Genomic DNA, 16,226 nt, shown 5'->3' on the forward strand with positions numbered 1-16,226 from the left:
TACTCTTTCCACTAAACACCATGTGATGTAGTAGTTAGTTCAAGATAGTTCCTACATGGATAGATGATATGCCATACCTACTCATAAATTAATCAATTCTTTTTACCTATAAAAAATGTTAAGCTGATACAACCATCAAACTTCCCTGAAAATACAATATTCGTACAAAAAGTTAACTATTACATCCAACTATTATCTCTTTTATGGCTAGTAGTGTCATAAACAATGTTTCTAAACCTTTCTTTCCACAATTCAAGGTTGACCTTTCCAATATGCTTATGAAAAGCCATTAAATATATTATGGTTAGTTTGCTCTCGGAGTCATGAATGGTGAATTTACATATAATTAATATTAAATAAAAGCATAACTTTAGTAATTCATGATGTTAAAAAAACATCTCCCAACATGACGCAGAAGAAAATCACGGAGTGATGACAGTTTTAGAATAAAATAGGGTCACTGTCACATCTATAATCACTTTTCAACTTTAAAATTTAGACTGTGAGGGGCATCTGGGTGGCTCAGTCGGTTAAAGCGTCCAACTTCAGCCCAGGTCATGACCTCACAGTTCGTGAGTTCGAGCCCCACGTCAGGCTCTATGTGAGAACTCAGAGCCTGGAGCCTGCTTCAGATTCTGTGTCTCCCTCTCTCTCTGCCCCTCTCCATCTCGTGGTCTGTCTGTCTGTTTGTCTCTCTCTCTTTCTGTCTCTTTCTCACAAAATAAATAACTAAAAACAATTTTAATTTAGACTGTGAGACAAAGAGAGTTCAGGATAGCTACATCAAAAACAGCTTTGTGATATTGTCTTAATTTCCAATCCCAAAATAATGAAAACTTCTAACAGAGAAAAGATGACTAGGTCATCTGGCTAGAGTTTTCACATTTGAAAATGATAAATAATAAACCCTTAGAGTAGTTCTTAAGAATAAACTAGTTAATGCAAGCAAAGCACTTCAAATAGTCCCTAGAACACAAAAACAAATGCTAGCTACTATACTTAGTGTGACTAACAGCAAGACATACAAGACAAAAAGATTCCTCCGATACACGGAGTTTCTTTTTATTTTTTTTATTACATCAGAACTTCATGAAGTCTCATACAATACCTTGTCATCTACCTTGTTTCTTGGAGACTGTTGCGTGACACCTGGTTTTGGATTTTCTGCATTTCTCTGACTGTACTGTTTATATCCCTCTTTCATTTCAGTTTTATGCTGCTGATATTTTAGTTTATATTTGCTTGTTGGTCCTGGTAAGTTTTCAGGTATTATGTCTTGCTCCTAGATGTAAAAATAAAAAGCATGTTATCCACCAGAAAAAAAGAGAAAAAAATGAAAATAATTATTAATTTTCCTTATTAACATACACAGGTTTATCATTTACCTTAACATTTATGCTTAAGAAACAGATCATTATGATCTACATGCTAAACAGAGGTCATATTTAAAATATTTCGCTGGTACAGCATCACTGAGCAACCAAAGCAAGTGGAACTGCTCAGGATGGACTGTGGTCGTTAAGTACCAGGAAGCTTATACTTTGTTTCCCAGCTGAAGATCAGTCCTGGTGCTATGAAACTGGTGGGTTAAAATGAATATGCGCAGTACTAAGTGGGATATATGAAAAGCCATCCTAAAATAAAATTAAATAACATTTATTATGAGCTCTATGCAATATTGTGTTCAAATGTTTTTTATAGTAAATACCAAGTAAAAATTACCTCCTCATCAGAGTCAACAAGGCTTCCCAAATCAAGTCGTGGAACCCTGAAAGAAATAATCTATGCATCCCATTACTTTTTAAAATGAGGCTTTAATAGTTGCAAGTCATACATGCTGCATCTTATATAAAAAGGTACACTAAAGCCAATGGTGTGCTGCACCTACCAGCTGTGAGAGGCTTGTGTTACATAAAGGTTCAGTAGTTTTTGAGCTAGTTGTTAACAAAGCATTATTAAAGATAAAATTATATAAACTTCTAATTAAATAAGCTACATTAAAAACAAAGGTCGTAAATACTTGAAGTTATCACTTCTTAATGACTTTACTGTGCTTCACTATTATCTATGTTCTAGAAGTTATTTACACCTATGGTATTTGTGTGGTAGTATAACGGTGTGCATCTCTTTCCAAGTCTGGGTTCAGTAATATTACACATAGCTTGAAATCAGCCACAGCAGGATGATTGACACGGAAATTGGCAAATGCTATGAATCAGGACTTGATTTATTATTTTGTTGATTTCTGAGACTTAAAACAGTAGTGAAGAAAACATTAATGGTACAGATTAAACTTAAAAAAGTGTATCGTATCTGTAATTGGCACATTGCAAATAACAAAAAACTGAGGAAATATTGTACCAGAATTTGAAACTATTACTTAAGTCAACAAATAAATCACTCACATCTTTACAATAAATGAAAATATCAACCAATGTTCATAAATTGAACTAATGGTTTGCCAGCTGCAGATACAAGAATTCAGCAGAAAACAAAAAGCATTCCGTGAGAATCAATTGGCAACATGGAATTTCCAAAAGAGAGTTTATATATTTATTAGTATTTGTAAATTGCCTACTATATATCTTCCATAGGAGTAAAATTTATAACCAACTTAAAAAATACTTAAGTTTATGTATGATTAACAAGTAAAATTTTAAATAAACTTATAGTACACTTTCAGAAAACCAGTTGTTAAACATTTAACATGAATGGGATGCATTGTCAGTACACACTGAATATATTTATCTAAGGCTTGCACCTACCTCTATTCTTTGTCTAGATGAGTACAGAGGTATCTGTTACGTAGAACCACATGAAATTGCTGATACTTATTAATTTCATACGGTTCAGCCTAACAAATTACTAGGGTTTTAACTTCTATTATCTAATAAGTCCTGGAGTCTAAAATACTTGAAAAAATATAAAAATAATAACCTTCCAAATTTTAAAAGGCAAAAATGTACAATATAAAACATGAATTAATGTAGTCCGTCCAAACCTAAAATCATTTAAATAAGATTGACAAAATTGTCATATTTCTCAAGATAAAGTTAGGGTCACAGATACTTTTCATTAAATTCATTTTCACTATCCTAGTTTTAAAATTCAAAATTTCATACATTTCTCTAATAAATTCATTTAGCTCAATTTTCTAAATAAAACAATAGTTTAACTTTTTCAGGAAAATGTAAGAATATTAAAGAAAATAAAAAACAAGACAAGTAGTAGCCTCAATCCTATCATCCTGCTTCCATTCTGGCATAGCAATTTTCAGGCCATCTACATGAATATCAATTTTTTTGCAATTCACAATCACAGCTACATATAAAATTTTGCTTTATTTTTTTTATTTGTTAACGTATTATATATGTTCGCCCATTAAATAGCTCAAATGTGAAGAAATGTGACTTACACAGGTAGGCAAGGATTCTGGATTGCCCGTGATTTGGAAGTCCGTCCTTGCTTTAATTAAAAGAAAAAATCAGTATGTATATACCCTTTATTTATACTTTAAAAGATAGGCAATGAGTCAATTCAGTAAAGCTGATTATTATTTTCTCGGTAAACTTCATAGAAGAAATATTTATTAAGGCTCTCCTTACTATGCTTGAGACACAGAAATAAGATGACAAGCAACACAGACAATCTTTACCCTCATGGCACCCTGTCTGCTGGGGAAGACATTCATTCAAACAAACAATAATGCGGAAAAACACGTGCTATGACAGAGCAACTACATATAGCATGTGTACCCAACAAGTCTAGGAAACTGAGGACGTTTTTTCAAAAACAAAAAAAAAGTAACCTTGAAATGGAACTCTGAAGGATAAGTAGCAGTTAGCCAGATAAAGGCAGAAGGGAGAATATTGCTTTAGTCAGGAAACAACTCATCCTGCACTAGCCCACAGGCAAGAGTTAGCAGCTAGACAGGGCTGAAATCCAGAGCAAGGAGATCGTGGCCAGAACTGTTCCATAATACAAGTCAAAGAACTTGTACCTTGCCCTAAAGGTAATGTGAAAACTGCAGGATTTAAGCAAAGAAGAGACAAATATATACATGTATACATTTGTAGATGTTCAGTATTATTTCCAAAAAATTGTGCAAAGACATGAAATTTACTCATGATAAATTGAGTGGTGAGCTCATGGTGGTGAGTTCAGCCACCATGGAATAAGAAATACATATGAGTCATAGAGAAATTCAAGTTAATAAGTGCAGCAAACAATTCATCAACACTTCTAGCTTACTTCTTAAATGTTATCTAACTGGTCATTTTTGTGATACTGACAATAAGTATAGAAATTACATTCAAGGGGCGCCTGGGTGGCTCAGTCTGTTAAGCATTCAGCTTTTGATTTTGGCTCAGGTCATGATCTCACAGTTCACAGGTTTGAGCCTCGCAGCATGTTCTGCACTGACAGCATGGAGCCTGCTTGGGATTTTCTCCATCCCTGTCTCTCTCTGCCCCTCCCTCACACTCTTTCTCTCTCTCTCAAAATAAATAAATTTTTAAAAAAAGAAGAAGAAATTACATGTAAGACTGAGCTTCATCACTCTAATTGACCAAAGAGAACACAAATTCAATTCAGTATAAACTTTATTAATACGGCATTGTTTTAAATACTATCCTAATAAAAAGTTAAAATGCACAAATATAAAATCACAAAATAATCAGCTAATTAGAAAAAAAAAAAAAAAATATATATATATATATATAAAATAGTTGACCCTTGAGCAATGCTGGGGTTAAAGGTACTAACCACCTCCCCCCATACAGTCAAAAATGCATGTATAACTGTTGACTCCTCAAAAACTTAACTACTACTAGCCTACTGTTGACTAGGAATATAAAGTCAATTGACACATATTTTATGTTATATGTACTATACGCTACATTCTTACAATAAAGTTAGCTACAGAAAATGTTATTAAGAAAATCAAACAGAATAGAAAACACATTGTATTTATTGAAAAAAAATCTGCATATAAATGTACCCATGAAGTTCAAAAGAGTTAAAGGTCAATTGTCTATAACACATACATCATAGCTTAAAGTAGCAGCACACCTCTATCGCATATCAAAGATTGTCTTAATTGTACTTGGAAAACATCATGATATCATCTAAACTTAGGAAGAAAATCTAAACAGAATATAACTGTAGTTGTCATAATTATCACCATCATTATCCCCCAGAAAGCCTTTTATTTTTTTTTAATGTTTATTTATTTATTTTGAGAAAGAGAAAGAGTGCACAATAGCAGGGGAGAGGCAGAGAGGGGAGAAAGAGAATCCCAAGCAGGCTCTGCACTGTCAGCAGAGAGTCCAATGCAGGGTTGGATCTCAGAAACCTGAGAGTATGACCTGAGCCGAAATTAAGACTTGGGCACTTAACCAACTGGGGCACACAGGTGCCTCCGCATCGTCCCTCCTCCCTCCCTCCTCCCCAGAAGGTGTTTTAATAGACCCCAGAAAGTGTTTTGACTTAAAGACAGTCTTTTAAAGTCATAGGCCTATTTTACAATGGCAGTTACCTTTATTGCCTAATTCCAACAAAATTTTGCTAGCCAATCCAGAATGAAGGTAAATTATAGCTTATAAATCCCTGGGCCAGGAGTTGGCAAACTATGGTCCAGCTCTGTTTTATAAATAAACTTTTATTGAACCACAACCACATTGATTTATTTATGAATTGTCTCATTACATCAGCAGAGTTAAGTGATTGCAACAGAGACAACAGCCCATAAAGCCAAAATTACTAGCTGGCCCTTTATTTACTTTTTTCTAAGTTTATTTATTTTGAGAAAGAGAGGGAGAGAAAGAATCTCAAGTAGGCTTAGCACTGTCAATGCACAGCCTGACACAGGGCCTGAAGCCATGAACCAGAAGATCATGACCTGAGCCAAAATCAAGTTGGAGGCTCAAATGACTGAGCCACCCAGGGACCCCTAGCTGGCTATATCCTGTCCTTTTTTTTAAAATAGACTTTATTTTTTAGGAGTTTTAGGTTCATAGCAAAATTGAGTGGAAGATACAGATATTTGCTGTATATCCCCTGTGATATTATGATTTGTAAGAAATATACATTTGGACATTCATATGACCAAAACAGATTTCTCATATATATTTGGTCTTGTCCAGTTCCTGGGTTACAGCTCCCAAAATCTTTGGAGTTTTCTCAAAGTTAAGAGAAATAAATGTATTTTGTTATGTTAATGAGGTTGCTTTTGGAAAGCTCCTAAACTTGACGGCTGGTTGCCAATAAAGCCTACCCTGTGATTGGAGGGTTGGACTTTCACTCTCACCTCCTGACCTCCAGGAAGTGGAGAAGAGGGCTAGAAGTTTAATTAATCACCAATGGTCAATGATTTAATCAACCTTGCCTATGTAATGAAACCTCCATAAAATCCCAAAAAGACAGCATTCAGAGAGCTTCTGGGTTGGTGAACACGTGGAGGTTGAGAGAGTGGCATGCCTAGAGAGGGCATGGAAGCTTCCTGCCCCTTCTCCCATACCTTGCCATACCCATCTCTTCTCTCTGGCTATTCCTGAGTTATATATTTTTATAATAAACTGGTAATCTAGTAAATAAAATGTTTCTCTGAGTTCTGTGAGCCACTCTAGCAAATTAATCAAACTCAAGGAGGAGGCTGTGGGAAACTCTGACTTACATAGCTTGTCGGTCAGAAGTACCAGTATCTGAGTATCAACTCCAGCCTGCAGCCAGAAGCACAGGTAACAACCTGGGCTTGTTTGAAGTTGGAGAAGGTGTGCAGTCTTTAAAACTGAACCCTTAACCTGTGGAACCTGATGCTATCCCTGGGTTGATAGTGTCAAAACTGAGTTGAATTGTAGGTCACCCAATTGCGTCAGAGCATTGCTAGTTGAAGGTGTTGAAATTGAAACAGGGTGCTCATAACACCAAAAGACCCTATTGACCACACATATGCATAGCCTTCCCCATTATTAATATCCATCACCAGCGTGGTACATTTGCTACAATTGATAAACCAACATTCACAAATCATCACTCAAAATCCATTACATTAGAGCTCACTCTTAGTGTGTATTCTATAGATTTAGACAAATTTGTAATGACTTGCATACTGTCTTTTTCCCCTTTTATTTTAAGCAACTTCCATGTTACTCCTTAAAATCATGTTCATCTAGTATTTCTCAATTGCTACATACTTTTCCAGTATTTTTTTCATTATTTAAAAAAATACACACTTTTAAAAAATACCTTTGTTTTCATCTGAGTTTTTCTATATTTCAGATTATTTCCATAGAATAGATTCCAGGGATTTTATTTGCATCAAATCACTTGAAAAATTTTATAGGTCAATACACACCACCAATCTTGTTTCCAGAAATGTGGTACCAGGTTTTTGTTTTGTTTTGTTTCTTGGGTTTTCTTATATTTGATTCTGTAGAATTTCAATTTAGACTAGTCATTTTCTAAAGAACATAATATACACATTACAATCAAATGCCTCTGCATTCCAGAAATTCAACTCCTGAAAGCTTTGCAAAGAGGTGATGATTTCTATGTAATATCCTGCTTTTCTAATTATTTCAAAAGCCAAAAAGTTAACAAAGCAGATTTAAAGACAGCAGCATGAGTCAATAAACTTTTGTATTTTCAAAACTCTATACACTAATTTTTCTAATGTCACTATTACAATGTAATTGAAATCAATTAATATAAATGATAATCAGTTAATACTGTGAATTATCATTGATGTTTTGGTCAGGTTTTTTTTATACATCACTCTGTGCTCATCAAAAGTGCTCTCCTTAATCCCCATCACCTGAATATGGATGCAAAAATTCTCAATAAGATACTAGCAAATCGAATTCAACAGCATATAAAAAGAATTATTCACCATGATCAAGTGGGATTCATTCCTGGGATGCAGGGCTGGTTCAACATTCGCAAATCAATCAACGTGATACATCACATTAACAAAAAAAAAGAGAAGAACCATATGATCCTGTCAATCGATGCAGAAAAGGCCTTTGACAAAATCCAGCACCCTTTCTTAATAAAAACCCTTGAGAAAGTCGGGATAGAAGGAACATACTTAAAGATCATAAAAGCCATTTATGAAAAGCCCACAGCTAACATCATCCTCAATGGGGAAAAACTGAGAGCTTTTTCCCTGAGATCAGGAACACGACAAGGATGCCCACTCTCACCGCTGCTGTTTAACATAGTGCTGGAAGTTCTAGCATCAGCAATCAGACAACAAAAGGAAATCAAAGGCATCAAAATTGGCAAAGATGAAGTCAAGCTTTCGGTTTTTGCAGATGACATGATATTATACATGGAAAATCCGATAGACTCCACCAAAAGTCTGCTAGAACTGACACAGGAATTCAGCAAAGTTGCAGGATACAAAATCAATGTACAGAAATCAGTTGCATTCTTATACACTAACAATGAAGCAACAGAAAGACAAATAAAGAAACTGATCCCATTCACAATTGCACCAAGAAGCATAAAATACCTAGGAATAAATCTAACCAAAGATGTAAAGGATCTGTATGCTGAAAACTATAGAAAGCTTATGAAGGAAATTGAAGAAGATATAAAGAAATGGAAAGACATTCCCTGCTCATGGATTGGAAAAATAAATATTGTCAAAATGTCAATACTACCCAAAGCTATCTACACATTCAATGCAATCCCAATCAAAATTGCACCAGCATTCTTCTCGAAACTAGAACAAGCAATCCTAAAATTCATATGGAACCACAAAAGGCCCCGAATAGCCAAAGGAATTTTGAAGAAGAAGACCAAAGCAGGAGGCATCACAATCCCAGACTTTAGCCTCTACTACAAAGCTGTCATCATCAAGACAGCATGGTATTGGCACAAAAACAGACACATAGACCAATGGAATAGAATAGAAACACCAGAACTAGACCCACAAATGTATGGCCAACTCATCTTTGACAAAGCAGGAAAGAACATCCAATGGAAAAAAGACAGCCTCTTTAACAAATGGTGCTGGGAGAACTGGGCAGCAACATGCAGAAGGTTGAAACTAGACCACTTTCTCACACCATTCACAAAAATAAACTCAAAATGGATAAAGGACCTAAATGTGAGACAGGAAACCATCAAAACCTTAGAGGAGAAAGCAGGAAAAGACCTCTCTGACCTCAGCCACAGCAATCTCTTACTCGACACATCCCCAAAGGCAAGGGAATTAAAAGCAAAAGTGAATTACTGGGACCTTATGAAGATAAAAAGCTTCTGCACAGCAAAGGAAACAACCAACAAAACTAAAAGGCAACCAACGGAATGGGAAAAGATATTCGCAAATGACATATCGGACAAAGGGCTAGTATCCAAAATCTATAAAGAGCTCACCAAACTCCACACCCGAAAAACAAATAACCCAGTGAAGAAATGGGCAGAAAACATGAATAGACACTTCTCTAAAGAAGACATCCGGATGGCCAACAGGCACATGAAAAGATGCTCAAGGTCGCTCCTCATCAGGGAAATACAAATCAAAACCACACTCAGGTATCACCTCACGCCAGTCAGAGTGGCCAAAATGAACAAATCAGGAGACTATAGATGCTGGAGAGGATGTGGAGAAACGGGAACCCTCTTGCACTGTTGGTGGGAATGCAAATTGGTGCAGCCGCTCTGGAAAGCAGTGTGGAGGTTCCTCAGAAAATTAAAAATAGACCTACCCTATGACCCAGCAATAGCACTGCTAGGAATTTATCCAAGGGATACAGGAGTACTGATGCATAGGGCCACTTGTACCCCAATGTTCATAGCAGCACTCTCAACAATAGCCAAATTATGGAAAGAGCCTAAATGGATAAAGAAATTGTGGTTTATATACACAATGGAGTACTACGTGGCAATGAGAAAAAATGAAATATGGCCTTTTGTAGCAACGTGGATGGAACTGGAGAGTGTGATGCTAAGTGAAATAAGCCATACAGAGAAAGACAGATACCATATGGTTTCACTCTTATGTGGATCCTGAGAAACTTAACAGGAACCCATGGGGGAGGGGAAGGAAAAAAAAAAAAAGACGTTAGAGTGGGAGAGAGCCAAAGCATAAGAGACTGTTAAAAACTGAGAACAAACTGAGGGTTGATGGGGGGTGGGAGGGAGGAGAGGGTGGGTGATGGGTATTGAGGAGGGCACCTTTTGGGATGAGCACTGGGTGTTGTATGGAAACCAATTTGTCAATAAATTTCATATATAAAAAAAAAAAATCCCCATCACCTGTTTAAGCCATCTCCCCACCCACTTTCCCTCATGGTACCAGTTAAGAATGCACCGATTCTAAACCTGAGTATTTCAATATTACATTTTTCCTCTAATTTAATAGAGGCATAAAAGTGTATCATGATGCTAATTTTCATTCCCCTGATTATCAGTGGGGCTGAACAAGTTTTTGTATTCTTATCGCCTACACATATTTCCCAGCTGTTGGTGTTTGTAATGATATCTGAGTAAAGAGCACAGATCTTGAAGTCAGAACTGGAGTTCAAAATCTTGGCAAGTCACTTAATCTCGAGGACCCACAGTCCTTCCACTTCTAAAAGTAGGTTAATAATAATACCTACCTCAAAGGTGTGTTGTAAGAATTAAGTGATATAAGTTAATGAAACATTTATCATGGTGTCTGGACAAGCAGTAGGCATTCAATATTTAGAATAATAAGAATAAAGAAATATAAATATACATCACTTGTATGTATTTCTAAACTAAAATTTATATTTACCCAATTCTATGATGGAAACAAGGGAAAAGTAGCCGTAAATTTGTGCTTAATCAATAATTCATATACACAAGGGTGATATTATGAAGGTTTACAAAGAATAAAGGTCTTAATAGAAGCCCAGATTCTCTTCTTACCTAACACAAAATGTATACTGGTACTCTCTTCTTCTTTCTACTATTCTTATTTCTTACATTTTCTACAGATACACACAGGTAATTTTTAAGATAATAATATGAAAACAATAATAATAAGCTTTATTTTTACAAATAAAACTAATTCAAGCAATGACCAAGTTTTCAATTGATTATCTTCAATCCTGGCCACTCACTTCTTCAAATCTAGAAAATACGGATCCTAAATATTTGTAAGTGTAAGTAGTCATAAAAAACATGAAGAAAATGGCCAATGATTTAATAAATCATGTAATGAATTTAACAAATCATTTAATGAATAATTAGGCAATTATTTAATGAATCATCCCACAAGAGGAAAACTATATAGCACACATACTTGCAGCAGCTTTCTTCCAGAGAATGGCTGAGTTTGACTCGTAGGAGAAGTAGCAACTCCTTTAACCTCTAAATCCATTCAAGTTCACGTATTTATCCTGCAGTATACTTTGAAAAGGGTAAAAACATACAAACCGGTCATTCTTACTCTAATTTTAAACAAGCCATGCAAATTGCATACTACTACTACATGGAAAGAAATCATGTGGTTAATCATTCTTACTTCTTTCACTCAAATCAACTTTTTGTGGGTGAGTACATTGTGGGGCAAATGCTAGTCCGAATAGTGTTCCCCCAAAGATGTCCATGCCCTAATCAGTGGGCCCTGTGAATATGTTTACCCTATGCAACAAGGAGGACTTTTCAGATGTGATTATGTAAAGGATTTAGAGGTGTGAAAATTATCCTGGATTATCTGCAGGGCCCAATGTAATCATTAGGGTCCTTATAAGAGGGAGCAGAATAATCAGAGTATGAAACAGAAGATGTAAGAAAGACAGCACAGGTCAGAGAGGAGTTAAGATGCTATATAGCTGGCTTTGAAAGTGGAGGGAGAGGTCATGAGCAGTCTCCACAAGTCAGAAGAGGCAAGGAACGAATTTTCCCCTGGAGCCTCCAGAAGGAGCCAGCCCTGCTGACATCTTAATGTTAGCCCTGTAGGACTCATTTTGTACTTCTGATCTCCAGAACTATAAAATAAATAATAAATAATAAGTTAATTTATGTTGTTTCAAACCACTAAGTTTGTGGGAATTTTTCACGGTAGTGATAGAAAACTAATGCTTGTACTTCTCTACCACAAAGTGGTATAAATTTATTTTCTTTACTCTTTTCCTAAACCTTTAGGAGTTTTGACTTTACCAGAGTAAGCTAATGAAAACTCTTGTTATGCAAACAGTATTCTTCAATACAAAGAATAAAATAGAGCAGATGGTCCAATTAGTAATTATGAGGTGACAGGTAAAGCGCATGTAAGAAAATATTGAAAATCATCAACTTGCAAAGTTGTACAAAACCAAAATCCTCAGTCACCCAAATTTTGAATATTTTATTTCACACTTCAACCTTAATCATACTGAGGATATGTTGTTTAACAATTCATACTTTTTCTATTATTAGACTTGGATTTATTTTAATAGTAATTTAATTTTTAAGGAAAGATGGCACGGCATAGTGCCAGCATAGAGTTATATAGACTGATATTGAAATCCTCATTTTTTTGATACTTTCCCATAATGTAAGCTTGGGTAAGAATTTAACCTTTCCGAGCCAATATTTCTAATTTGTAAAATGCGTTTAATGTTACCACATTTCTCATCTTCCTATGTATATGGAATATGGTTATTCAATTCGTGGTAGCCATCATTATTATTATTAAAATGTAGTTTTACTGCAATGAAATCCTCTTACTGAGATATCCCAGTTCTTCACTAATTTATCTATATGGCTCCTTTTACCCCATTTCCATAGTCCCCTCCCCTAGGACCCCGTGACCTAAGGCTAGATTTCTACTGTTAAGAGTAAAATCAGGAAGACTTATTAACCAACAGCAGACATATTGTGAAAACATCACAATATTGGATTTGATAATAATTTGGCTTTTTTTTCCTGAGCTATCTTTCACAAATAAGTAACTTTCTTAAAGTTGTTATTGCTTTGGTGGGGGGAAAGAAGGCTGTTGTTTGCTTTTAACCACATCACAAAAGCTGTTGTATTTGCCATGATGATTGGCAACCAACAAACCCAAGTTAAAACAGAGAAGCTGAGCAATCAGCTAAGTGATTTTCTCCACACACCACCCACACAATTACCTATACCTGAGAAACCATTACAGCCATTTCAAATCACTACAGGTCAGGTTACATCGCCATAATTCATTTGCAAATAACAAAAACAACAAAATTTAAATACTCTTTCCAGGACTTCCTACTCCCTGTATTTCCCTAGGCTTAACACTCATTAGCTTTGACTGTAATTAACTCTTTTCGTGTCTCTAATAAACTGTCAAGACCATGAAGCTGGATTTCATGTCCTTAATATAGGAGATACATAATAAATATTAATTTAGTCAATAAATTAATGCATAGTCAAATACCTGTTCACGTTTTAAACATATTCTTAGTTTCCCTTCTCTGCACATAAATGACATGATCACATGCTACATATACTGTTCTTCAAACAATAGATATGGTATTCAAAGCACGAATGGTAATCATTATTTTTCACGCTATACTATAAGCCTCACAAAGGCAAGGACTATGGTTTTGCTCACCTTGTATCTCAGCACTTAGCAGAAAGCCTAGAAAACAGTAGGAACTTAACAACTATTTGCCGAATAAGTGAATTCAGTCAATTCACATGTGCGTTATTTCAGACCTTGGCAGCATACAAACGGTTCATTCAGATATCACAGGAGTAGGAAAGGGCAGTGCCATCATACAGGGAACACTCCAGGATCTACAGAATTGGAGCAGTCAGGCTCCTGACACCTCTGTCAAAGAATCTTAAGATTTGGACAGGCCTGCAGAGATGAACTAGCTCAATCTTCTGATTTCCAAACTGAGGAATCAGTGACCCCAAAAAGGGGGATTTTACTTTGCCAAGTTATTTTCCAGTTACTACTGAGCATGAATTTATACCAGTTTCAGATCTCTTTCTAACACTACCCCCTTGCTGGTGGTACAGGTCAGAAGAAAGAGAGGAGAATTAGCTAGAGACTCAAGAACACCGGAAACCTAAACCTGGTGGCAAAAGAATTTCAAATAAATGGCCTGTGAGCCGATCTTTGGAATGCACACCAAAGTCTGTCCATGTCGGACGGGAATACTCAGTTGGGATATGTTGGGGAGGAGAGGTGGCGGGAAGCAGGGAAAAGTACTTCTGAATGGCTCTGTCTCCATCCGCATCCGGCCTGCCGCAAGTCAAGAGATATTATGGCTGGCACGTCATGAATGTTGTTAACAAACAGATCCAAGTCTTACCACATTATCTTTAGTGCTACCAAAAAGAACAGAACTCACCTCCCACTCTTCTCATTTCTCAAGGATAATTATTTCCAATTGCAATTATCACCATTTCCCTCTTGGTTAGTGATATTAGTGACTATAATTTGCTTCTACCAAATCAGAGCATAATGGAAAGCGAAGAATAAATTGGTCAAATCCATCCCATAATCAAGGAGAGAAGAAAAAGATGAAAAGATTTAGTATTTAATCTCCATGCAAGTGAGGACCAAGTTTATCTTGGAGCCCAGGTGATAAGAGACCCAAGTATCTGAATGAACCTGGCGTCATTCTTAAATTCAAACAGTAATTGTCGGTACACCCCTCCCCCCCCCCCCCCCCGCCAACACACACACAAAGGTTAAGATTATGCATTAATGCAAAGTACCTGAACTAATGCTCCGCCCTCTTCCTATCGGAGATTCAAGGACTGGGGTGTGACACCAGCCAACGACAGCCAACCTGAATTGACCCAACAAGCTAGGTAAAGAGCAGGTCCAGAGTGGGAAGGATGGCAAAGGTATGTATCAACTGGGCGATTCCATCGAGAACTCCCCCGATACAGCTGAGACAAGCTGGAAAGGCACAGCTCCCAGTACACTCTGCCAAGCCCAGGCCCGCGTCTGCAGGTTGCCTAGCAACTGGCGTCCCCTTGCAGGGCCTCCAAACCCTTTCTCAAATACAAGGAAAAGATCATCGGCCCAAATCGCTTGCTCCTTCCACGCCACCTCTTGCCCTATACTGAGTGGGGTATTTCCTCGGCCAACCCGGCCAGCGAAGCAAGCGACCCGCGGAGGTACTTGCCGAAGCGAGCTGCTGAAATCCTGTGGGGGCCTCCGAGTCTCATCCGGGAACCAGTTCCAGGGTGCCTCTAAATCCCGGCGGGGAAGTGGAAGAGGATTCACTTATATATGGGCTTCTCAGGCGCAGACACGGGACCAAAGCCCAGCCGGGATCCACCACGGGTGTTGTATATAATTCTTTTAAGTGCGTTCTCTTTAACAAATTTTATACGGCCTCTGCCAGGAGTTCAGATCCTAGAGAGATATTATGAGGGGAAAAAATTATGTTGTAATGCCCGCTGTCAAGGAACTTGCAATTATTTATTTTTTTATTTAAAAAAATTTTTTTAATGTTTATTTGAAAGAGACAGCGACAGACAGAGCATGAGCAGGGGAGGGGCAGAGAGAGAGGAAGACACAGAATCTGAAGTAGGCTCCAGGCTCTGAGCTTGCAAGCGCAGAGCCTGACATGGGGCTGGAACTCACGAACCGAGAGATCAAGACCTGAGCCAAAGTCCGCGCTTAAGGACTGAGCCTCGCAGGCGTCCCAGAACTTGCAATTATTTAAAAAGACAAGACGCAATATAGTATTATAGAGAGATATATACATACAGGTACATAGATATTCGGATATAGGGAGATATAAATTAAAATACCGATACAGGGGCGCCTGGGTGGCGCAGTCGGTTGAGCGTCCAACTTCGGCTCAGGTCACGATCTCGGGGTCCGCAAGTTCGAGCCCCACGTCGGGCTCTGGGCTGATGGCTCAGAGCCCGGAGCCTGCTTCCGATTCTGTGTCTCCCTCTCTCTCTGCCCCTCCCCCGTTCATGCTGTGTCTCTGTCTCAAAAATAAATAAACGTTAAAAAAAAAAATTAAAATACCGATACAATGGAAAGGGAACAAAACTGGGACTCAGGAAATTTTCATTTATTTTTTGCTCTGCACACAATGTCTATGGGCATCAACCCTTCATCAATAAAAGGAAAGTTCTGGTTTGAGAGATTTGTCGGGTTCCAAGCAAGGTATGCCCACGGAGGGGTCCAATAATAAAATTGACCTAAAGAAATGACCAAAGCAGGCAGTTTTTATATTTTTGGATGCACAGAGACAATAAATCTGAAGAATTGACAAAACAAAGAACAAAGAAAGCTGAATTTGGGGAGTTTA

At 37.1% G+C, this 16,226-nt stretch overlaps 1 protein-coding gene across 13 annotated transcripts in view; it reads right to left on the minus strand.

Annotated features, from left to right (window-relative positions):
• Positions 1–15,231, minus strand: part of CAPS2 (calcyphosine 2) — a 64,540-nt gene extending 49,309 nt beyond the window's left edge. For 3 of the 13 annotated variants that reach the window (XM_045062082.1, XM_045062075.1, XR_006600873.1), the window contains exons 1-6: positions 14,665–15,228; positions 14,295–14,389; positions 11,276–11,382; positions 3,416–3,465; positions 1,723–1,768; positions 1,109–1,282 (exon numbers count right to left, since the gene is read on the minus strand). In XM_045062082.1, the coding sequence (XP_044918017.1) occupies positions 1,109–1,282; positions 1,723–1,768; positions 3,416–3,465; positions 11,276–11,353 (348 nt within the window). In that variant the 5' untranslated portion in view covers positions 11,354–11,382; positions 14,295–14,389; positions 14,665–15,228. Of the gene's footprint in view, positions 1–1,108; positions 1,283–1,722; positions 1,783–3,415; positions 3,466–11,275; positions 11,383–13,546; positions 13,574–14,294; positions 14,390–14,664 lie in introns of those variants that run through there. The other 10 variants (XM_045062080.1, XM_045062078.1, XM_045062079.1 and 7 more) reach the window with 10 other exon arrangements.
• Between the last annotated feature and the right edge of the window lie 995 nt (positions 15,232–16,226).

This window comes from Felis catus, chromosome B4 (assembly GCF_018350175.1).
Source record: "Felis catus isolate Fca126 chromosome B4, F.catus_Fca126_mat1.0, whole genome shotgun sequence".
NCBI lineage: Eukaryota > Metazoa > Chordata > Mammalia > Carnivora > Felidae > Felis > Felis catus.